The following is a 22,289-nucleotide window of genomic DNA, read 5'->3' on the forward strand; positions in this document are numbered from 1 at the left end:
ATCAAATGACTTTATTTGTGCAGATTTAACACCACATTTAACATATGATGAGTGATTATGTAATGTTATAAATGCTTACTGAACATGTACATGTAAAAATAAGGGCATGTTTGTGTCCAAGGACCACCATCACCTTTCAAAAAGGTATAACTGGACCACTGAAACATTTTGACAATTTGTCAAAATGTTTCTTGAGGAGCGATTGTTCAAATGATTGTTGTTCGTGCAGGCTTTACCTGCATCAATGTTAACCATCAAGGTTAGTCCAAAACACTGGAGGTGCTCCCTTATAATCACATATGAATTTAAAAATTATCCAACTGTTGGCATGTGGGATTAAATGGTCAGATTTCAGTTTGTATCTTGCACAAATGAAGGCAGGTGGATCAGCACCAGCAGGGGGCGTCTCTTTTGCTGAGCTCCAGAAGCTGCTCCTCCAGCTGCTCAGCGTCCTCCTGAAAACGCTCCACAAATGAGGTGATGAGACCGGCCGCGCTGCCCTCGTACTCCACCAACTCCACCTCCTCTCCTACAAACACAACATACTCAGTTATAAAGAGCTGCTGTCTAGGTCGGTCCATGGGCAGAGAAAGAGGACAAATGTACTACCTGTCACTGCAGCATAAAATGCTGCCACAATGGAGAAATTGTCTCTTTTTGCAAAGTTGATTATATTAATGGTCATATAATAATACATTAGATATACTCTAATCCTGTACATGCTCACATAAATTGTTGTGCTGGTAACTGACTGAATACCTTTCACTCTGGTATTGGCCTGGACAAACATCTTGCGGGCCTCTTTTCGTAGCAGCACAGTTTCTCTGAGACGCATGAAGTTGTGAGGTCCGCTATCACTGACGGTGGAGTACTTCTCATAGAGGGCCCTTCCTCCTTCCACATCAGCTGTTGCCTTGAGCACCTAGAAAGTAAATAGTCATATTGTGAATGATTTATACAGATACTGTTGCAAGACTCAAGACAAGCCTGTGTTGTCACAGAAGAGTATTTAGCTTAAATATGAATGTGAATCACTGGACTTTAGGAGGCAGTATTTTGCGGGGGTGACTTCAAAACGTTTGATGTTTAAAAAGACCTGTTAGACTTCTAGCTCCATATGACATGTGAGCGAAAAAACAGTTGGCTTCATATCCTCATACATCCTATCATTCAAAAACCCACATGTTTTGATAAACTTGGAAAGAAGCAACATTTGATGCTTCTGAGGAAGGCAAAAAAACAGGTAAACAAACTCTCCTGTCTGACAAAAAGAATTTCTAATCTTAAAAGTGAAAACAGAATGAACCTTTAAGATTTCTTGGTATCGCAATTAAACAGCTAGGATGTGTCACTGCCAGTAGCAAGTAAGCTTTGTTTCCTCAAAATGTGTGGCACAGTGCCAAGAAATTAACATCCAGAACAAAAGAAATTGACGATTGTTCACTACCGAAAAGACATGCTCTACCTGCAGTTTTCGAAGAAACCTGTTGATGGCGTCCTTGCCCACAGTGTTGATTTTGTTGCGATCCAGTGTGATCACAGCATCTGGTTTTCCGTCTTGTCCGGTCACTTCTTGCAGACCCACAAACCCCTCTCCAGCCTCCAGCAAAACACTCAAGATCACAAACCGCGCCTGCATGTGCGCCTAGGGGCCACAGATGACACTTATTATAAACATGAACTGACTTTTATACAAACAAAGAGGCAGACTCAATATAAACGACACAGTACAAATATGTAGCTGTTCGAGCCAAAAGATATAAAAAGACTTGATGCTATGTCTGCTGATATGAATTAACCGTTTAAATGTCACACTGCAGTTCAATAGAATATAAACCAACACCTTCTATGATGGAATAAAATGAGGCAAACCACGACATGAATACATATTTTTGGACCATGAGCCAACTTGTTACTTAATCATGTTTATCATACCTGCTTCTATCATCATACAAATATACACTGAACAACAAAAGGCTCATAAATACAACATAAGATGCCAATGTACCTCCTGTAGTGCCTTAATGACATTCAAGGAGCCCTACCATAGCAAACAGACTGTAAACATTGACACACTCCATGACGTTACCTGTCTCCAGCTCTTGCTCTCAGGCGTGTAAAACTCCAGACCCAGTAGACCGGCTCGGACCATACTCAGCCAGTTTATGTAGATCACATCCTCCGCTTCCTGGCCCTCATGACCAAAAATACTAGAATAGAGAAAAGCACACAATTAAGATGGAAACATGGCTTAATGTAATAGCAATAATAAGTCAAATAACCAATTACTGTGAAACTTCAAAGTCCTAAATAAAAATGGAAAGGATCATCCAAAGTGCTTCTTTTATGTGCTTTACTCATCCTTCCAATGAATTTTTATAAAGCAGAGACGGTTTGTCATCGCCACTACAGCTAAAATTGAAACCATTGTAGAGTGTAGAGAGTTTAGTCTCCATCACTCAAGTTTAATGCCTTGATTAGATCGACAGAATTAGAGCCAATGCCAAATGAAAAGTGGAATCAGCCATGCAGAGACTAGACGAAAAGGCATTTTTTCCTCATAACACAAGCATCATTTCGGTATGTACTGTAATAATAATAATAATAGTAGTAATAATAATCATTCAAATATCTTTAAATGTCTGCACTCTATGGATCCTCTTTATTAGAGGGAGTTACTGCAGCCCTATACTCCACCCAGAGCCCTGAGGTCAGCTGACCAGCTCCTGCTGCTGTGCCCAAACCCAGGCTCAAGACCAGAGGTGACAAAGCCTTTTCTGTGGCAGCACCCAGACTATGGAACAGCGCCCTCTGCCTGTCAGATCCTCTCAGTCTTTAGTGCAGTTTAAGATTAGACTGAAAACCCACCCTTTGTTTTCAGCCCACCTCTTCTCTGTGGAGAAGAGGTGGGTTATCTTGGTGGGGATATCGTGGTGTTTTATTGTTCTTTGCCTATGTATTGTGTTATATGTATATTCGGTTGGATTTTTTTTGTTGACTTTTTATGTGAAGCATTTTGAGCAGCTGAAGTTGTAAATGTCTTATGTGAATTAAATTATTTATATAAATCACATTATTTATCAGTAAGCATGCCATAGATGGTAGAGGTTATACCTGAGTACTTGTGGGTTAAGACACAAATATAGTCCAACACATTCAGCGCGGCACTCCTCATAGGAAGAGGCAATGGTGCTGAATTTACTGTCCCATGTCTCACTGCCCCGGTACCAGCTGGACACCTACAATCACAGACAAGGTGACAGGGTCCTTCCGATGGTTTACATATTAATTAATAAGAGCATAAAAACCCAAGACACTCACAAGTTCACCAGTTTCTGGATTGATTAGTTTGCTCTGATCAAAGTTGAATTTGCCCTCATCATCCTAAAAAAAAATGTATCAACGCATTTTAAAACAGCAATTATCCATAATATTTACAACCAATTTATAGATGTTCTAATATTTAACCACATTATTATAATTATTTTGCTAGAAATGTACCTGGACAAACAGCTTCCCACTGCCATGTCCCAGCAGCTCGTGAAGACCAACCTGCACCTCAAACGAAGGGCCTTTCCATTTAATAAACAAATCCTAAAATAACATACAATTGCATGTAAGTAAGGAAATCAGAATGCTTATTTTGATCATTATTAATTCGATGTCACCTTACCTTGTCATCTTCTTTCAAGAAAGTGAGTTTTTCTTTTTTTGTTGCGTAAGCTACAGACAGGACATTTCCTAAAGACACGTTCTTAAAGCCCTCCGACTGTCGGATATCATCATCTGCAAAAATAAATTTAATACAGTTGCAATAGAGAGACAAAATAATATGCAGCACAAAAACAGTGCTCCTGTATTCCCAATATCCATACATTAAAAGTAGTACTCCAAATTTCTAATTGTGAAAATAATTGGGTGTTTTTAGTTGCAAAATATGTCACCCTATGATTGGGTGTATCACATTAACTCATATTCTAAGAATTATATTTGTAATAACAAAGAGTGACTAAACCCCTTCAGGATAGATCCACCCACCCCACAAAGATTGCAGATTTTCCCTCATCTAAATTTTACACATTCTAGATCCATTGAATGAAAGAAAATCATCTATGACATGCGAGTATCCTGTACTGATATGTTTTCACCCAGGGTTTATACTCACAGTTGGGGATGTTGATGCCAGCTGGGATTCCACTCCCAGCGAAGGTGAGGACATCTAGTGACGTGAAGTCTGGTTTGAGGAACGTGTCCTTCTCGAACTCTTTTGGCCATGGCAGCTCTGGCAGCAGCACCTCCGCTGAGCTCACTAGCCTCGCAAAACGCTCGCTCATCGCTTTGTTTACTACTGCTACAAAACCTATAAAGTTACACCACAATACATTAGTTACCAGACTAAATATTAAATTACACAGATTGTAAATTACGCTTGTCTCTTGCCAGTATTTTCATGCATGATATCCATAGTATGGACATTTTATTGTAATATAATACCTTCAAATTCCCCTCTTGACCCAAAGGGATCCCTGTAGCTCTCAATGAAACCAATGTAACTAAGAAAAAAAGAAAACAAAAGTTCGTTTGTGAGATTAAATGACTGATTTGGCCTCAATACAGTGAGCGTGTTATTAGTCACAAAGAGATATAGAACAATAAAAATATTTCTGAGTCCAGAGTACTCCTACCTCTCCACAATTGGCCCCTTGTCTTTGATCCAGTAGCGAGACCCTTCTTTATGGGCATCGACTGAGCCCAACGTGAAGCTACGTCTGTAATTTTCAATCATCTTTTTTTGGTTTTCATTGGCAGCATATGACTGTTTAAGTTTAAAATAAATAAATAAATTAGTAAGACTATTTCAGTGACATTACAAGATTAACTCCATTGGGTTTTAAACTGTGTTTACCTGAGCCTGCTGGAGGTAGAAAGCAACCTTTTCCATCAGAGGAGCGTAGTCCCCTCTGGTCACAGTGAAGTCTTTCTCTCCAAAACAGAAAGTGCCACAACAAGACTCACATTCTCCATTTACCGCACAATCTGTAGAGAAATATAAATATAAAATGTATTTCTGCAGTTCACTTTTATTAGCCTGGATCAGTCATGGGTAGACTGGTGATAATAGGTCATTGTAAGTTGCAAAGACTTTTGTTTGTCATAATTTAAGTAAATGTCACTATAGTACAGACCTTGCTTCACAGCAGAGGCCAGGCGCACTTCATAGGAGGTTTTTCCTCCTTCCTCTTTCTTAAACAAACGGGTGTTGTATGCAGATAGTTTCTACGCCAAACACAACAACATGGATCTTAATACAGGGTTTTAAAAAGTAACCAGTTCCCTTTATCCAAGTTTATACAGCTGTTTTGAATTTTTGTGAAGGGGTCAAAGATAAAACAAACATACTTTTGAGTCAAGAAACTTTTGCGCCATTTCTGCATCCTCCAGACCGCAGTTCCCAGAGAAGTAGGTAGTAATACCCTTATGGACGAGACACACATTCTTAACAATCTGTGATAAGGCTGCTGCATTTTAGCTACAAGCCAACTTTTCTTCACTAAACCTTGACATCTTTTGAAATATCTTTAACTCCTACCTTGTCTCCAAGCCCGAGCTGTTTCTCTTTATCGTTTAAAGAGTAGAGCAGACAGGAGCAGCTGTCCCACAGCATCTTCATCTCAGCGGGCTGCTCCTGAAAGGCCAGGCTCGCCCAAATCAAGGCTTTAAACTTGTCCTAGACACAAGAAATATTGGACAAGGGAAATGTGTATGCAATATTGCAAGAAATGCACAATTTTACTCCAATTATGCATTAAACATGGAAACAGATTTGACACACAAAGCTAAATAAGACTGTATGACTGAACTGTGTATAGTTTTTTATCATTTGAAGCATTAAACATTTTGAGTGTATGTTTTTAAATTTCGAAATAGTTTTACCATGGGTAGATTTGGGATGAATTTGGTGTCTCCGAAGGACTTGTAGTTTCCCATATTGGCATATAGACCAGCTGCATACACCAAAAAGGCCTGCAAATGTAAACAGCATTTTTATTGGCTCTTAGGGTTAATTTTATGTTCAAAATCGAAAGTAGGGAGCATCGACAGAGTGGTATTCACCTGGTATTCTTCAGAGCTGAGACCAACTGAAGTAGCAACCTTTTCCAACTGCGCAGGTGTTTGCTTTCTGAAAATTTTCTGCAGCAACACAAAAAGGTTTGGAGACTCTGGAGATGTCTGCAACAGCACTACAAGGCCACCATACCTAGACCAAAATAATTCATCACAAAACTGAAATAAACTAAGCAGTTTATTCGGTAAACATACCAAGCAGCTTGAGAAAGGTAATGGGCATATTTCTTTTCTTGAGGGGAAAGCAAACGAAAGGCCTCAGCACAGTCCAGCGCCGAGATACCGATGTCATTTGGGAGGTAGTACTGGGAGTCTACCATCTTTAGTCCGGAGTTTGTATTTGCCAACGAAGAACTGGGTGGACAGAAACAAAAACATTTCAGAAACATATGAATGAGTTTGGAGTTCTTGGACTTCACTTTTTGTCTCAGGTTTAGCACAGATACATAACTCTACAATCTATACTCTGCATGGTCCTGTAGTTACTTCAATGGGTAACTACTGCTTCTATTTCAGTGGTAATTCACTATATGTGCATGTGTCCTACATTGACTCATTAAGGAATATACCATCTGTAAAGAATACCATCTTATTTAGGCTAAACCATACAAACACAAGCGGAAATGAACTTTGGTTTACTTATTTTGTTTCACTTTCTTTTCTCTCAATCATGATCACTCAGAAATCAATACATTCTGAAGCCGGTTGTGTTGCTTTACTTCTAAGACGGTTGACAGTGTTAAAACTCAACCCACTTAAACTTATTGTTGTCAAAAAAGCTGCTACATGAAGATCTGGTGAAGATAGTAACACGTTTAGGACGATAGAAGGACAGTTATGGGTATGTTAACATTAGCTCATACTTAGCAACGGTTTCTGCTAGTACAATAATATGAGTACACTGTCGGAATAAGCACAAAATCAGCAAACATCGTAGCGGTAGAGAAAGTACCCAGTATAATATTAGAAAAACATTATATATATATTCATAAATAAATCACGTAGAGCAAAGAAAATATTTGTAAACTACACCTACTTTTCCCTCAAAGAGCGTCAATTTGCAATCTCACGCTACTCACTTCCTGTATTCATTCAGCGAACGCCCCGCCCTCCCACCAATCAGAACTCTTACATTGTGACTGACGTCAAATGTAGCCAATCAGAAATGAATATTACAGGCACTTCCCACAAGCTTTTTATCTACTGGCTTCGTGTAGTGGCTTCTAAAACAAAGCTACACTGGTCTTATAATGTATATAACCTATTTGTAAAACAGCAACGTCTTATGGCTACACAAAACAGTAATGTAATAATCATGGAAAAATTGTGTAATTACCACAAAACGATGCCAGCTGACGAGGTGGCCGAGTGGTTAAGGCGATGGACTGCTAATCCATTGTGCTCTGCACGCGTGGGTTCGAATCCCATCCTCGTCGATAACCTTTTCCTCTTGAAGGAACATCCTCTGATTATCAATCGGCTATGACGAATTGTGGACAACAGCATAGTAATAGACTACTAGCAGTAATTCATGACCGAACATTAACTACAAATGTCTGTCACCTGTTTGGGTCATGGATGGTTGGGGTTGTCAAAATGCTAACTAAGAGCACTTCCAGGTCACACATGCACTGGGAACTGGAAGCACATAAGAGTCATGTGACATGACTGTGAACTTATACATCATTTTGCATCTAGGCCTATACATTTTCCCGGTAAATCCTTTTACTAAACTTAAAGGCAGGAGGTACTTTCTAATTATTTATGTCTTTCTACTGAAGTCTTTGTTTGCAACACAAGCAATTGCAATCAAAGCACACACAGGTTTATACCTCCTTCAGGAACTAATCATTCAGTAATTGTACAGCTTGAAGAGTTATTACAATTATTAGGCAGTGTAACTGCAGAACAAAGAGTGTTAACTGCATGTTTGCAGCTTTAATAGGTCTACATAATCATTACGGATTGTTATAAAATAGTCTATATTAATATTATGCCACACTAAAACAGTGAGAACTCTTATAATATAAAGGAAAAATAGATTCTGAACAATTTATCAAATTGTTATTTTATTGAAATCTAAAAACATGGAAAGTGAAGTATTTACAAAGGAGAGTGTGCATCAGAGAGTACAAAACTGTCTGCAATGTGTGGTTCTTATATCCAAATGGTAGCTTTTAGTGGCTGGTTCGGCAGCTCTAGTAAAACGTTAACAAACATCTGGGAAATCTGTAGAGCACCTGTGTTTGTTTATCTAAGGGTTCACGCTCGGGGTTTCCCATCGCTCTGTGCAGGGGGTGCTGTGGGCAGTATCCAGCGGTGACAGTCTGAGAAGCTGAGGGACTTATCAACGGCACAGCTTGTACAGTAAACTATGCCAAGAGCTAGCATGACAACCAAAAACACACACAGAGGGACCAATAGCGCCACCAACAGCCAGCTCTTATCCTGCTTCTGTCTGCCTTGAGTTGATTCAGACGGTGCTGTACCAAAGACATCTCCAGGAGTGTCTATTTTCAAACTATCCCCCATTCCAGTAACTGATGTTTCTTTAGACCCCACTGCCCCAGCCTCCTGCGTGTTAGCTTTTGGTTTACTTTCATTGCCAATTTCATTACCCGTGGCATATTTTTGTGTCGGGGGCTGCACTGTGTCATATGATGCTGGGACATCTAACTGGTTCAAGTCATTGTCCGAGCCATGATTTGGGAAGAAGTGTTCTGGGCTTTCTGTGAACCAACCATGATCAAAATTAGTATCAACTTCAAAATTTGCATCTGGGGTAAATGAGGTCGACCATGGTAAGTCAGCATTTGGATCTAGGTCTTCTTCATGAACTGAATCAATTGGATCTGGAGTCAAACTTGAGTATTCTTCATCGTCCTTTGAAGGGGTGCAGGTGAAACCATCAGATTCAAGATCAAAACCTTCGTCACAGTAACACTGGTAGCCTCCAAGGAAGTTTAGGCACTGTTGTTGGCAAGGGGGTTCATAGGTGCACTCGTCGACATCGGAACACTCACCATCACTGCTTAGCTCATAACCGGGCGTACACTGACAGCTAAACGATCCAATTGTATTTTCACAAGATCCTTCACAACTATTCTCATCTAGGCACTCATCTACATCAACGCATTCACCTTCGTCATCTTGCTGGTATCCCGGATGACACGAGCAATGGAAAGTCCCTGGACTGTTGATGCAAACCTGTTGGCATGGTTCTTGTTTGCACTCATCAACATCTTTACATTCACGACCATCAGAGCCCATTTGGTATCCAGGAGGGCAAATGCATCGAACCCCGCGTGGTGTTTCAACGCAATCATAGGCGCATCCCATATCTACGCACACCTCTTTCAAGTGGGGTTGCTCGGTGGGGCCGGCCGAGTCAGACGAGAGCTTAGGAGGGGTGGTTTGACTTAAAGGATCGGGTTTACAGCTGTAGCCGTCTTCATCCAGGATATACCCATCAGCGCAATAGCAGAAGTAGTCTGTTTCTGAATTTTCACAATAATGCTCGCATCCGTGTTCCCTGCTGCACCAGTCTATTTCGGAGGCTGTGTTGACCGAGCAAAGGGGACCGTCTCTGGACCAACCCACAGTTTGGTCGTCCCTTTCCATGCACAAAATGGTCTGCTCAGTCGGGGCATCTGGATCAGAGCTGTCGGGGGGGCAGGGTAGCGTGGCCACAGAGCCATATGGGATGTGCTTTAGCCAGGAGCTGACATAGTTAAATGGTGTGGTGTAGACAGCCGGTCCCTTCCCCTCATCGCCCAGTCGAGAGCACATGCCTTTGTAGTTGTACTGGCACACATATCCGTCGAGGGCCAGACTACACGAGCCGTCGAGCCACTGGTGATTCTGCTCCCCCTGGTGGGTGCTCGTACGGGTGTGCACCGTCATGGCAACGCAGCGATGGGCCGCACACGTGCCAGGGGTCTCCTCCCTTAGCCAGTTAGTGTACTGTCCATCCTGGTCCCCTGTAATGAGAATAAATATGTTACAACACTAATCTGCCTTTTAATATTTGTTGTTAGAAATATTTGTCATCCACTGTCATAATTATACTATTATACGAAGAAAAAAAGAGGGAATTTCTAAAATATAATAAAGTAATAATGTAATAATGACGTTTATTTATTGGACTAGTTAATTTATTGGTACAGAGTGATACAACAGGTCCCCCAAAGCTGCACTTTCATTTCTACTGATGATATTCTAATACGCAATAAACCCTGGCAATATAATATTCAGAATATTAGAGATAACCTGGTAAGTAGACTTACTGCAAAAGGCACAAAAGGCAGGACAAGCTTTATCTATAATTCATTTAACAGCCCATTTGATTTAGATTAACATTCCAGATTGAATTTTATTAAAAGTTATAGTAAAAATCTTTAGTTGTTTTAAGAGCAGACAAACTATGGGGCAATAAAAAACCTTTTGGTCTTTTGGGGGCTGGTCTAATGGCTAAATCAGATTTTGGGGTTGCACTTGGGTCAGCAGGTTGTAGCTCTGTGCCGTGCCAGTCCTGTCTGAGAAACAAAAGCAGTTAATGTAATAAACAGAGAGACGGCTGCGAGTCTGAAGGAGAAGGTCATGGCTAACGTTGTGCAGTGGTTTAATTACCTTCCCAGAGGCCAGCAGGAAGAGCTTTATATTTACACAGCACTTTATTTGAGCAAATTGCTACAAAAACGACTACATGCTGACTGCATAAAGAGCCTAAATTTAGCGTGAGTTTACATTTACTACAATGCTGTTAACAGGATATAGACAGGCAGGGAGCCATGACATCATGAGCAATGAAAGAACTGAAGGTACCATTTTCTATCAGTTAATTCTGTTCATTTTGTGTACTACATACGTCATTGTTATAAGTGGGTGCAGCCCTAACACCTAGAGCTCATGAAGGTTTAGAGGTCCAGAGCAAAAGGTGATATAGTTTCAAACAGACTGGGACTTTGCACTGCAACATCATATAGCTCAACTGGTCCCCAGTGATCATATGTATTATATTAGTCCATCATGCAAGGAAACCAAGCCTTTGACGCAGTTGTGCTGAAAGATTCAAAATAAATACATAAAATTTCACCACTTCTTGTTGGTTAAGCCATCTGTGAACATATAGCCCTTTGCCAAACAGTGTAGAGTGAATTATGTTTTGACAGAATTCTATGCTCTAAACCAGGGCGTGGAGTGTCATTCAGCATTTAATTTGTGAATAAAACAGATAAAACTTTGCCTGTGACCCAGACGAATCCTCTGAGCGGCCTGGTGGCAGAGCACTGTCGAGGGGGGCGGTGCAGCCCGATCCACAACCGGAGCGTGGATTTCTCCGGAGCGTCGAGCTGGTACAACAGGTCGTGGACCACACCCGCCTCCGTGTAGTCGTGCATCGTGGCCAGAGTCCCGCCCTTCTCCCGGCAGCTGCGTCCAGCATCTCTGAACGCCTTCTTCTGGAGAAACACTGCATAGCATCCTTTTTCATAGCACAGGGCGTCCCTCTCTCCGAGCTGGGGTTTGGCTGATGGATCCTGACCCCGACACCCAGGGGTCACACACAGTAACAGGAGCCAAGATAGACCCAGGAGAGAGATACTGCTACTGCTACTGCTAGTCTTCATCTTCCTCCTATATAAACTTTAATTTATGCTGACATTAAAAATATCTAGTGCACGAGCCACATAAATAAACAACGAGTCTCTAATAAAGTCTTTCAAATAGAGTTGATTTTAAAATAAATATTTACAGTTTCAGCAAATAAAATCTAAAATGTCATTGCAAACTTTATCAGTAAGTTCAATGTTGGCCCAGTTCATAAATACTCCACTCATCCACAGATCCTCAAAATAGCCATCAATTAGTAAAATCTCAACTCCATTTGACCAAATCCTTTAAAAAATGCAGTTTAGTCCAATCAGTAGCCCTCAGCTCACAGTCCAGTTAATCCCAAGTATTGTCTCAAAGTGGAAATAACTGAAAACAGCAGCAATCCCATTCAAAAGTTTTAAATAAGATCCAAGTCTATCACTCTTCTGTTCTCTCCAAGGCAGTCCACAGCATCTGCAGCACTGGCTTTGTGACTGATCCCTCAGAAAAAGAGAGAGAGAGGGGGGCAGGGGGGGTAGAGAGGGGAGGGAGAGAAAGACAGAACGGGGGTGTTAAGGGGGAGTCGACGTAGAGGAAAGAATAGTGTGTTTTTTGGGAAGCTTTGGGGTAGGGTTTGAGGGGGGAGAGTTATGAAAACCATACGGCACCGCTCTGTCCCCCAAATTTTTGAGTTTAAACTGCTGCACAGCATCCTGACAGTGGAAAGAGTTTGTCAGCTTTGAGTGTGAGAGATGCAGAATCTTAAACTATGGAACCAGGCAGTCTTGCAGTTTTGTTTTAGTTTCTTCATTTTTCTTATAAAAATTCTAGACCTTTGCCTTTCCCCAGATTCATAAATAGGACTAAGATCAGTTCTTTAACCTGGTATTTTAGCTCGGATGAAAATCAGCTCCTATAAATCTGAGGCTATGGGTCTCAACTGGAAAAAGGTGGTTTGCCCTTTCCAAGTGGGTGGAGAGTGTTCTTGAACTCCTCCACTTGAGGAGTTCAAGTATCTCAGGGTTTTGTTCATGAGTGAGGGAAGGATGGAGCGTGAGATTGACAGGTGGATCGATGCAGCGTCTGCAGTGATGCAGTCGCTGTATCGGATGTTGTGATGAAGAAGGAGCTGATTCAAAAGGCAAAGCTCCTAATTTACTGGTCAATCTATGCTCTTACTCTCGCCTATGGTCATGAGCTTTGGATAATGACTAAATATCTATAGTAGTTCAGGTTTACATCAAGACGATTGGTTTAGGCATGACCTCTTATTGTCCAAGTTTATTTGTGGTCCATATAGTTCTGGATTAGCACATAGACTAGGTGAATTATAGTGAAAATAATAATCGGTGCTGTTGTAGTTTTGGTTTAGTCCCAATTTTGTGTTTGTGCAAGTGAATGCACCTGAAATTTTGATTTTCACTATTTCATTTCATTGAAATGGTGAAAATCACTGCTTTTGGGTGCATTCACTTGCAAACACACAAAATTGGGACTAAACCAAGTCGATCCAAGTCTACATTGGAACTAAACTGGGCTAAAATTAAATAAATTCACACTTAGACTGGATTTAGCTCATTAAATGAATTATACTTGGAATGTCAAATATCAGATGTCATAGCTGTTTTGATAAGTTCATGTTTTAACACTTTTGACTTGCCCCAGATTGTTTATTCTTTCTCAGCCTTTCACTCCACTTTTGTCTTTCTTAAACTCTGCCCACCCTTTTATATAAGCTACCTTGGACTTTTACCTGCTCCTCCAGCTGCAAGTTTTTACAGCCAAATGGAAACATTAGGCTCTAGGTTTAACTTCACACAGAGGGGACACGCAGTGCTGTGGGGTCCCATTGTGAATGTTATGAATACACTTATTCATAGGGTTCGACCTGGTTGAGATTGTGGTTTAGCCCTGGTTTTCATTCTGATTAAGTAACTCATTTGTCTTACATTTAAGTATTTACTATTGTTTTAAATGCCAGCCATTTAATGTTGGCTTATTTCCAGTTTTTGCTGAGGAGGTTCCATTTATTTGGGATTTAGTGAGCTCCATAACATGCAATAAACAATCATTTTATATGGTAATCCAACATATAAGAGTGACTTGTATTTTTTATAGTTATTATAAAGTTTTCAGTTTTGCTTTGGAGTTGGATGAGTACTTTACTTGTGTGATATATACCTGATTGGGTTATTATTAAATCTAGGCATCCACACTAATGCATTTTCTCTTACTGAATTTTCTGAAAGTCTGGCTGTATTTAATCTAAAGTTTAATCCAGAGTCAAAATATTGTACATGTATTAGGAAAATGCCCAATATTCAATGCCAATTCAATATTACATAATAAAAACATCTTTAAAACCATAGAATTTCTTATCAAATGGTCTCATGCTGAACAAGATCATTCTAGGTCTATTTAGGAATGTTACTTTGTTTAGTATCAATACTTATTCAAACATTATCCAGTAACAATACTATTTATAGTATCGGGTATTTTGTTGTTTTAACTACATGCTGTCTGGCTTTCTGTCCTAACTGCACTTATTCTTTGCATCAAACCATTTTGGACATTTTAAGTTTGTTAGTTTAGTTATGGTTTAAGGCTTATCTGTTATGTTTTGTCTTGTCTATGTATAGGTAAACATATTCAACATTTCAGCCCTGAAGTTTATTTGAAATAACCTCACACTTTACACTTTACCATTTTCAAATTTTGAGGATGTCATAAAACGACCTTTATAAAGTCTCCATACACAGTGTACATGTGTTGAAATATATTCCCACGAATGTGTGGCCACAGGTCTGTGTTGCCGAATGGAAAAGACTACCTGCTACAGTGTCCATAAAACTGCCCATGCCTGTACCGTTATACAGTAAGTGGGCCGCGCGTGCATAGAAACGGCCCTCCTGTGTGCGGTGCCTTCAGGGGCACTGAGCAGTGGAGGAAACAGGAAATGCCACATATGCATCAGCCTGACCTTTTCACTGGAGAGAAAGGAGAGAGAGTAAGAGAGAGTTGGGGTACCTTCACTGTGGTCATATCCAATTCGTCATGTTTCATTCTTGAGCATTTTTACACAAACCAAGTTAAAGACTAAAACAAAATAAACAGGGAAATAAAATAAATGGACGCATTAAAACAATAGTTAAGCATAAAGAGGATTTAATACAGGTATTGCCTTTTTTAGAACTAAAAAAGTGCAGAACCTCCCATGCAAAGCAACAACACCTCTATGGACCCTGTACCAGAGAAGTTACACACACAACCTTTAACTGATCTTTATATAGTGTATGTCCAAAGAAAACTCCAAACATTCCACTATGGAGGCAAATGTGTCACATGATCTATGGCCATTTTCTTCTAGGATTTTCCAAGCACAATATGATCTTTTTCCGCTTTATGTGAGAGGAGCAAGAAAATCCAAACAATATTCTATAACAAAGCCAGAAGCAGGGCCTGGTTGAAAGGACATGTTACAGTTACAGAGGCGCACAGATGGTGAGAAGCTGTGAATTAAGGCCTACCACAAACAAACAAGCTGCAGTGATGACAAACTGTACAAATAATGTGGTGAAGCGACACCGGGGCCACACATAGAGTTAATGAGAGACGCCATGTTTGAACCAAAACACAGTTAATGCCATTTAGAGCATCTGGTAACTTCATTAGCAAACAATGCACAAAGAGTCTATTTGAAAGAAATCATGTTGGGATGGTAGAAGTCATCAGGTGCAGTTTAAATTGGGATTCTCTTAGCTTGATTTATAGTGGTTATGGTTTAGCCTTGGGTTAGCCTTGGTTTAGTCTTCATTTAGTCTTGATTTAGACTTGATTAGTCTTGGTTTAGTCTTGATTTAGTCTTGGTTTAGTCTTGGTTAACTCTTGTTTACTGTCAATTTAATCTGGGTAAAGTCTTAATTTAGTCCCGGTTTAATCCTGGTTAACCATGCTAAGATCTTTTTTAGTCTTCGCTCTCATTTAGTCAGGTTTAGCATTAGGTTAGTCTGGGTTTAGTCTCAGTTTAGTCCTGTTTTAGTTCATGTTGTTCTGGCTTAAACTTGGTATAGACCTGGTTAAGTCCTATAGGTTCGTTTTGGTTTAGACTTTGTTAATTCTAGTTTTGGTGCATTCTAACCAATCGATGTGCCGTCTATTTTATTGAACTTACACCTATATTTTCCACAATGCAACGGAAAGTATTAACGGTTTAAACATAAAAATCATCGACGATAAGTTGATACGATAAGATCTGAACGTTAATAACAGACAAATCAGGTGCCTTCTTTCCCTGAGTTTGCTCCCGCAAGAGTTAGCTACAGGTTTGATCGACAGCGTTGCTAACCTCCTGCTTCCTGCTAAACTAGTGGTGCAGGTGGGAAGAGGCATTACGTTCAATAATCTCGCTCCAGATTGGCTCTTTGGTTGCTAGGATACTCATAATCGTAATTCCAAATATGGTCCATGCTACCCTTTAATCGAAAATCAGATAAGCGCAAATTTGCTTTTCACATTATCCACAAGACAGATTATGCAAAAGCTTTTTATTGTATATTCATAACTTTTCAATTAGCTGCAGACTTAAGGACAGCACAAATAGCTGACTTCTGTACTGTATAATCCACCTCCTCCTTCCTTGTCTAGTGTGTGACAAATGACGCAAAATAAGTCTGAGCCAAGCAGACTTTGATAACGCACCACTTTCCACATAACAAAGCAAGAAAGGAATGACAGTATAATAAAATATATGGTATAATAGGCATGCTAATCCCACTCTTAACTTCAAAAGCAGTTCAGTCACTTTGCAAGGCCTGTCTCCAATTTGACATTATAGCTCAATCTCTAATCACTATGGAAACAATGCATCAAAAACAGCGTGATCAAAGGCAACGCTTATAGGCAGCGCAGTGTCATTATCTAAATCTACAAAGTGCTTTGAGGCTCCGAGCGATTTTTATAAATGCTAAACATGAACTTGAAATCGACAGCAAACGCGCCGAAAGAATGACTCGATGGAAAAGTCCTGCTGTTTTAGTGGTTATTAGCTGCAGTGTGAACCGCTCTGCGCCTATGTCCTGTCTGAAGATTCAACTATACCGCGATCCATGTTGGTTTTGGCATGAGCTTTTTACACACATTCAGCATTTTTGAGACATTATGTAACATTTGTCGGAAATAAAAGGAGAAACAAACAGAAAACCTCAGTATCCCAGAGATCCCAAAGCACCTCTGGGTTGTTTTAAAAAAAAGGGGGTACGTCGACACCTCCTCCAAACATCTCCTTTTTCCACAGACCCCCACAGTCTACAGGCCGTCCCACTGAGAGCTCCATTCACCCCCTATAATTTAAAGCTGGTTAAGTTCTGGCTTCCATGATGAATTACTATAGGGTTAGTCATGGGTTAAGCAACTGTTTACACTTAGTTTTTTGCCCTTGCTAGGTCACGGGTACAGCTCTGATTTACTGCAGCTAGTTGTTTTTATGACATATAGATTAGTCATGCATTTTTATGTTTAATTCAGTGCAATTCTTCCTGGATAAATAGGTAGTGTTCATAAAAAGCGCCAGTAGCTCATATGGTAGCTGTTTGTCCAGTATGCGCACTAAAGATAGAACAATATGTGAACGATTAGCCAATATTTGGACTTTTAAGCTTATCAGTTCAGGCCTTTAATCTTCTGCACAGACTGATATTTTGTTTGCGCTGACCAGATGTTCAAAGTAAAGAAGTAAAGCGTTATTTTAATTTGAAGTTGTGAAATCATTGCTCAGCGTATAGACGGTAACCGAGTTTGAAATAATCATATATAAATCCCACATTTTTGGGAAAGTTATTACAAAATACTCAAAATATTGGCAAAGTTTATCTACCATCGGCTGCGCTGGATTAAAAAAAATCAGTACCAGCCATGGAGAAAGAAAACAACGGTTGATCAAAAAGTAGTTTTAAGACATATTGGGTCCTTGAGGAAAAAATCTCGCCCACTTCGACTTCAGTGTCTAACTTTGAGTATGAGTAAGAATATTTCATTTAAAATTTTGACTTGTAGCTGATAAAATCTAATATTTGACTTATAATTTTGACATAGATTTTCAGTTTAGTTGGTCATCAGTAATTCATGAATAAATCAGTAGCTTACCATGTGAAAAACTGACAAATTTAACTCATTTATTTAGGGTTTTGACATTCAGCATATATTCTATTCATTGGATAATATTAACTGCTGATCGATTTCGTTTTCCCCCAGAGATGTCCAGTTTTTGTCAAAGGAAAAACACTCTTTATAAAAATGCTAAAAGATTCACTGTTTTATCACTCCCTTAATCTTAGATAAACCCTTGGATTTCCCTACACTTCCTCTTCTTCCGCCATCTCCACCATCCTCCCCCATCCTATCCCGCCCCGAGTGCCTATTTGCCCCTCTCTAATTTGACCGTGGCTTATTTTTCCTGGTCCTTCCTCCGCCTCCTCTTTCTCCTCCTTGGTCCATTTCTGCTTCTCACTCCTCTCCTATAATCTGGACAATTAGTCTTACAATAGTCAGCAAACTCTTCCACAGATGTTTCTCGAGGGTCCTCTCTGCGGGCAAGGAGCCAAAAACTGTAACAGTCAAGCAAAAATACTAAATGTTTGAGAAAGCCCAACAGGTGAATATATAATAATAAAAATACCACCTTGAGACGCCTTCTGTAGTTTAGTTAAATCAATTCTTTAATGCTTTTTATAGATAAATAAGGCATTTTATGTGTGAAATGTTCAAATTGTACATATTTTTGGGGACAAATTGTTGGTAAAAATGTAAGCCTGGTTTAAATTTGGACTTAGATATCAACAAATCCTGTACAATTCATCAAAATCTGGAAAGTTTGATAGGCAAGTGTAGCAGTTTCTTAAAATGACTGTACTTGTACTATAAAGTCACTTAGTAAATATATAATAAACTGATATGTATGAAACAACTATACTAAAAATGGCTCATGAAAATTGTAACTCCCATCTTTGACACCAGGTCTGTTTATCCAATCACAGGCCAGTTTTGCATCCAGACCACGCCCCCAGAGACACATTCCACAAATGTAATTGATAGAGCAGGCAAAACTTCTTCTTTCCATGAACTTGGATCCCAATTCCCCATCTCCACATTAATCTACTCACTGTAGCGTACATAGTAACAGCTCTATTATCTATGAAAACCTATAATGGAACTTGCAGATTCCTTCTCTTTCTTGTCTTTCCTTCTCTGTCCCCTATAGCCCCCGTTAATTGGATAGAGGAAAGTAGATTCTGTGATGAGTAAAAAGTACTGTTTTCAACCAGAAATACACAAGAAAGTAAATGTTAATACATGTCTTACTATAAACTGAAAGAATAGCAATTATGTTCCATTCTTGTATGGAGCTATATGGACACAGTACTTCTTATTTAATATATGCTTTTTAATACTGAACTTTGCATGCTTTAAGTATGACTTTTGGCTCCCACCTTTTGACCTCAAAGTCACATGGTACCAGTGCAAAGCACATTACATATACTTAACCTTATTCTACTTTTTTTTTTTTTTTTTTTTACCCAGCAGATTGTCTCTCAAGGCCAACTGCAGCAGAAGAATTATAAGTGTTATATTGTCAATAAAGCAAGAACATCTAAAGGAGGAAAATGTACATTTTATCCATACCTCGAGTAAAACACAGCGATTAACCGTGGATCCTTGGGTACAGATGCAGGAAGAGGTGAGGAAAAACAAAAAACAAATTAGTTTTAAAAGTAGATTAGGTCAGATCAAATGTGTGATGGCATAGATGGATTAGTTCTGTATGCACTGACTGACTTGAATTGCAAAACCAGTCACATGGTGAGTTGGCAGGTAATTACACCAGATGCCCTTCCTCTTACAATCAGCCCATTCTGAGTGCAGTAGGCAGTGTGGGTGGAGGCTCCTGCCTGTAAACAGCAGTATGCCATTTGAAAAACTTTTAAACCCTGAATACGTAACCAACTACTCTACTGCTAAAAGTAAATTCCATAAAAACAGATGTAACAAAATCTGTCGCCCTGATGCTTAACATTTCTTTGTTCTTAATGAGTTCCTGTGAAACCTCTAATTTGTGTTTTCATTTTTTGTTACGTTGTGTTTTTGAAGCTCTGGCGGTCAGAGCGACTGTGTATTTGGACTGATAATCAACAGCAGGCCTCTTCCTTTCTTTCCATGAATGTGGAGTTTACAGAAGAATCATATACAACACATGTTCATCATTGAAGAAGTATGCAAATATTTTCTTTAATTAGGCGCCCTTTAAGATCATTAACACAGTTGCACACTGTTATTGCTGACAGCGTTGAAGGGCACAACCACACGTCTCATTTGTCCAGCTTTTCAATAGTTTTCATTTCCTGTTGGACTTAACTACTGAACTGCTTTGACATCAGGAGGTTCCACTTTTCAATAGAGAACAGCATGACCTGGGGATATCCTCCAAGAGCCATTTAAACAATGTGAAGAGACTGCTTACTGGAAAATAATGACTGAAATTGTAAAAGTGTGTGCAAAGAAAATTACTAAGAAGCTTGTCAAACTATCAAACTACTGAAATGAAGTAGCATGAAGACACAGCCACTGCTTATACAGCACATGTTTAATTTTAGTACAGATTTTGGGAGTGAGCAATACATGTAAAATTAACATAACTTTCACAAATGAAGATAATAAAGTTAGGAGATATATTTACCTTGTTCTGGAGATGACTCACGGCTTGCAGCCAAAACATGTCAATAAAAAAAATACATATCCTAACTTTTTGTTATTAAAAAATAACCAGAATTTGAGCACTCATCACTTCTTACATAATCCATAATAATCATAATCCTTGAGCAGCCACACTTTTTTTCCCCTGCATGTTTGCACATTCTCCCCATTCCAAACACTTTGGCGTTTGGTGCATTTATTACAGGGAAAATGAGTCATATCATCCCAGACCTGTGCCAAAGTTGGGACACCCGCTGATAAATCATGACTGTGATTAAACAGTATTTTGTAATGAAATCTGAAAGGAAAGGATCACAAAGCCCTTTTAAATGAGATGAAACACTTTTGGCACCTAGTGAACCACAATAAGGGACGTCGTCTGCTAATGACAGGAGACAACTGAAGTCGAAGTCAGCCTTTCAAAATTACCCCAGGCCCTTATAATGTAATGTAATAACTGGATGCACAGTTGTGGACAAATTGTAATGCATCACTGACAAAACATGCAATGCAATTTGCATCAAGGCACCAATCTCCTCTCTACTCCCCCTGCTGGACACAGCTGGAGTTTATTGTTTTTTGCAGAAAATAATTGCGAGCATTGTGGACTTCATGGTCTGGTCTTTGATGCCATAGATGAGCACACTCAGGGCACGGGGCAGTGTCATGAGGAGCACATAGAGGACATTCTGGATCCGCACATACGTGAGCCGAGGCAGGGCCATGAGCCGGGCCAGGCCCACCAGCAGAGGCAGGTAGATCGTGGCTGACAGGCTGAGCACCAGCTGAAACAGGTGCAGGAGAAGCGTGTTTCGTGCTTTCACACTCTTCTCAGAGGCACATCTGCGTGCTGCCATCATCACCATCACATAAGACCACAAGATGACCACTGCAGAGGAGACGAACAGGAAGGCACTGTAGCCTTGGTCATAGGCTGTGGACAGAGGCGCGATTCTGATAACCAGACTGCTGCAGTAATCATTCATCATCAGAGTGTCCAGTGTGTGGAAGGGAAACTGCATCAAGAGCCCCACTCGTACCACTAAGTTTAGGAGGCACAGGGCCCAAAGCAGCACCGCAACCACTGAGGCCCTGCGCCCACCGAGCAGAGTCGCGTGGTGAAGCGGAAAGCACACTGCCACGTATCGCTCCAGAGACATGGCCACCACGGTGAGTGGTGACACCTCATTGGACACATCAGTAATGAGTGTAAGGAGGGCACACACAGGAAAATACAGATGGGTGCGACTGGTAGCCAACATGTAAAGCATCTGACTGAGGGACATGTGCAGTGTGTCGGACAACAGCAGGTTAAACAGGAGACAGTATCGAGGGGTCTCCCTCAAGATCGCCTTAGAGAGCAGAGTCCACAACAACAGGCCATTCACAAACAAACACACCACACATGGAAAAATTACGAAGATAGCGAAAATCACACGCTCTTCCTTGGACATGTACTGCGCCTCGTCCACTCCAGAACTGTTACTCATTCTTATGTTCAGGTCAGATTAAAACACATACCCACCACAATTACGCTGTTCAGATAGTTCAGACTTTAACATCACACATCAACAAAACAAAAAATTACAGAAAATTCAACATCTTCTCTACAGAATAAACAAAGTGATTTTGTCAATCGTTAAGTGGTAATGTATTTCAGTCATACATACCTGATCAAAAGTAAGGAGTCAATATCAAACAAGAATCAGGTTCAATAAATGTGGATTTTCTCTTCTGGTATCTTTCAAAATGGTATCTAACCTATATAGGATTTTTGATTTAACATTTAACATTTATTTATTTACTTATAGTTTATTTGAATAGTA

The 22,289-nt window shown here is 39.9% G+C and overlaps 3 protein-coding genes and 1 non-coding gene across 5 annotated transcripts; 1 reads left to right on the forward strand and 3 right to left on the reverse strand.

The window, feature by feature from the left end:
* Window position 1: 1 nt before the first annotated feature.
* On the reverse strand, window positions 2-7,707 carry dpp3 (dipeptidyl-peptidase 3). Of its 2 annotated transcripts, none has more exons than XM_055226485.1 (19): window positions 7,463-7,707; window positions 6,322-6,480; window positions 6,115-6,259; window positions 5,935-6,024; window positions 5,591-5,728; window positions 5,401-5,475; window positions 5,187-5,277; window positions 4,907-5,037; window positions 4,686-4,816; window positions 4,495-4,553; window positions 4,166-4,360; window positions 3,674-3,786; window positions 3,502-3,594; window positions 3,322-3,384; window positions 3,115-3,239; window positions 2,090-2,210; window positions 1,466-1,645; window positions 760-922; window positions 2-529 (listed from the first exon to the last, which is right to left on the reverse strand). In XM_055226485.1, the coding sequence occupies exons 1-19, from the start codon at window positions 7,630-7,632 to the stop codon at window positions 387-389; spliced, it is 2,385 nt and encodes a 794-aa protein (XP_055082460.1). In that variant the 5' UTR covers window positions 7,633-7,707; the 3' UTR covers window positions 2-386. The 2 variants fall into 2 exon arrangements, with proteins under 2 accessions (XP_055082460.1, XP_033834297.1); XM_033978406.2 differs by lacking the exon at window positions 7,463-7,707 and adding an exon at window positions 7,163-7,211.
* On the forward strand, window positions 7,481-7,562 carry trnas-gcu (transfer RNA serine (anticodon GCU)). Its single transcript has one exon. It is a non-coding gene; the product is annotated as a tRNA-Ser (tRNA).
* A 471-nt stretch (window positions 7,708-8,178) lies between the features above and the next one.
* On the reverse strand, window positions 8,179-12,207 carry cd248b (CD248 molecule, endosialin b). The gene is made up of 2 exons (XM_033978407.2): window positions 11,372-12,207; window positions 8,179-10,106 (listed from the first exon to the last, which is right to left on the reverse strand). Exons 1-2 carry the CDS (start codon window positions 11,751-11,753, stop codon window positions 8,389-8,391), a joined length of 2,100 nt encoding a protein of 699 aa, XP_033834298.1. The 5' UTR covers window positions 11,754-12,207; the 3' UTR covers window positions 8,179-8,388.
* An 8,825-nt stretch (window positions 12,208-21,032) lies between these two features.
* On the reverse strand, window positions 21,033-21,953 carry LOC129456801 (odorant receptor 131-2-like). Its single transcript, XM_055226696.1, has one exon. It carries the CDS (start codon window positions 21,951-21,953, stop codon window positions 21,033-21,035), a length of 921 nt encoding a protein of 306 aa, XP_055082671.1.
* Between the last annotated feature and the right edge of the window lie 336 nt (window positions 21,954-22,289).

The sequence above is a fragment of the Periophthalmus magnuspinnatus genome, chromosome 14, assembly GCF_009829125.3.
Source record: "Periophthalmus magnuspinnatus isolate fPerMag1 chromosome 14, fPerMag1.2.pri, whole genome shotgun sequence".
Lineage (NCBI taxonomy): Eukaryota > Metazoa > Chordata > Actinopteri > Gobiiformes > Gobiidae > Periophthalmus > Periophthalmus magnuspinnatus.

What these genes read in the sequence shown, in the direction of transcription:
- LOC129456801 (XM_055226696.1), bottom strand. Translation starts at nt 21,953, where the DNA reads ATGAGTAACAGTTCTGGAGTGGACGAGGCGCAGTACATGTCCAAGGAA.
- cd248b (XM_033978407.2), bottom strand. Translation starts at nt 11,753, where the DNA reads ATGAAGACTAGCAGTAGCAGTAGCAGTATCTCTCTCCTGGGTCTATCT. An exon ending in AGGATTCGTCTGGGTCACAG is followed by an intron (nt 10,107 to 11,371) that starts GCAAAGTTTTAT and finishes TTCTCATTACAG; the next exon opens with GGGACCAGGATGGACAGTAC.
- dpp3 (XM_055226485.1), bottom strand. Translation starts at nt 7,632, where the DNA reads ATGCTGTTGTCCACAATTCGTCATAGCCGATTGATAATCAGAGGATGT. An exon ending in TACCTTTCTCAAGCTGCTTG is followed by an intron (nt 6,260 to 6,321) that starts GTATGTTTACCG and finishes ATTTTGGTCTAG; the next exon opens with GTATGGTGGCCTTGTAGTGC. An exon ending in GTCAAGAGGGGAATTTGAAG is followed by an intron (nt 4,361 to 4,494) that starts GTATTATATTAC and finishes GTAACTTTATAG; the next exon opens with GTTTTGTAGCAGTAGTAAAC.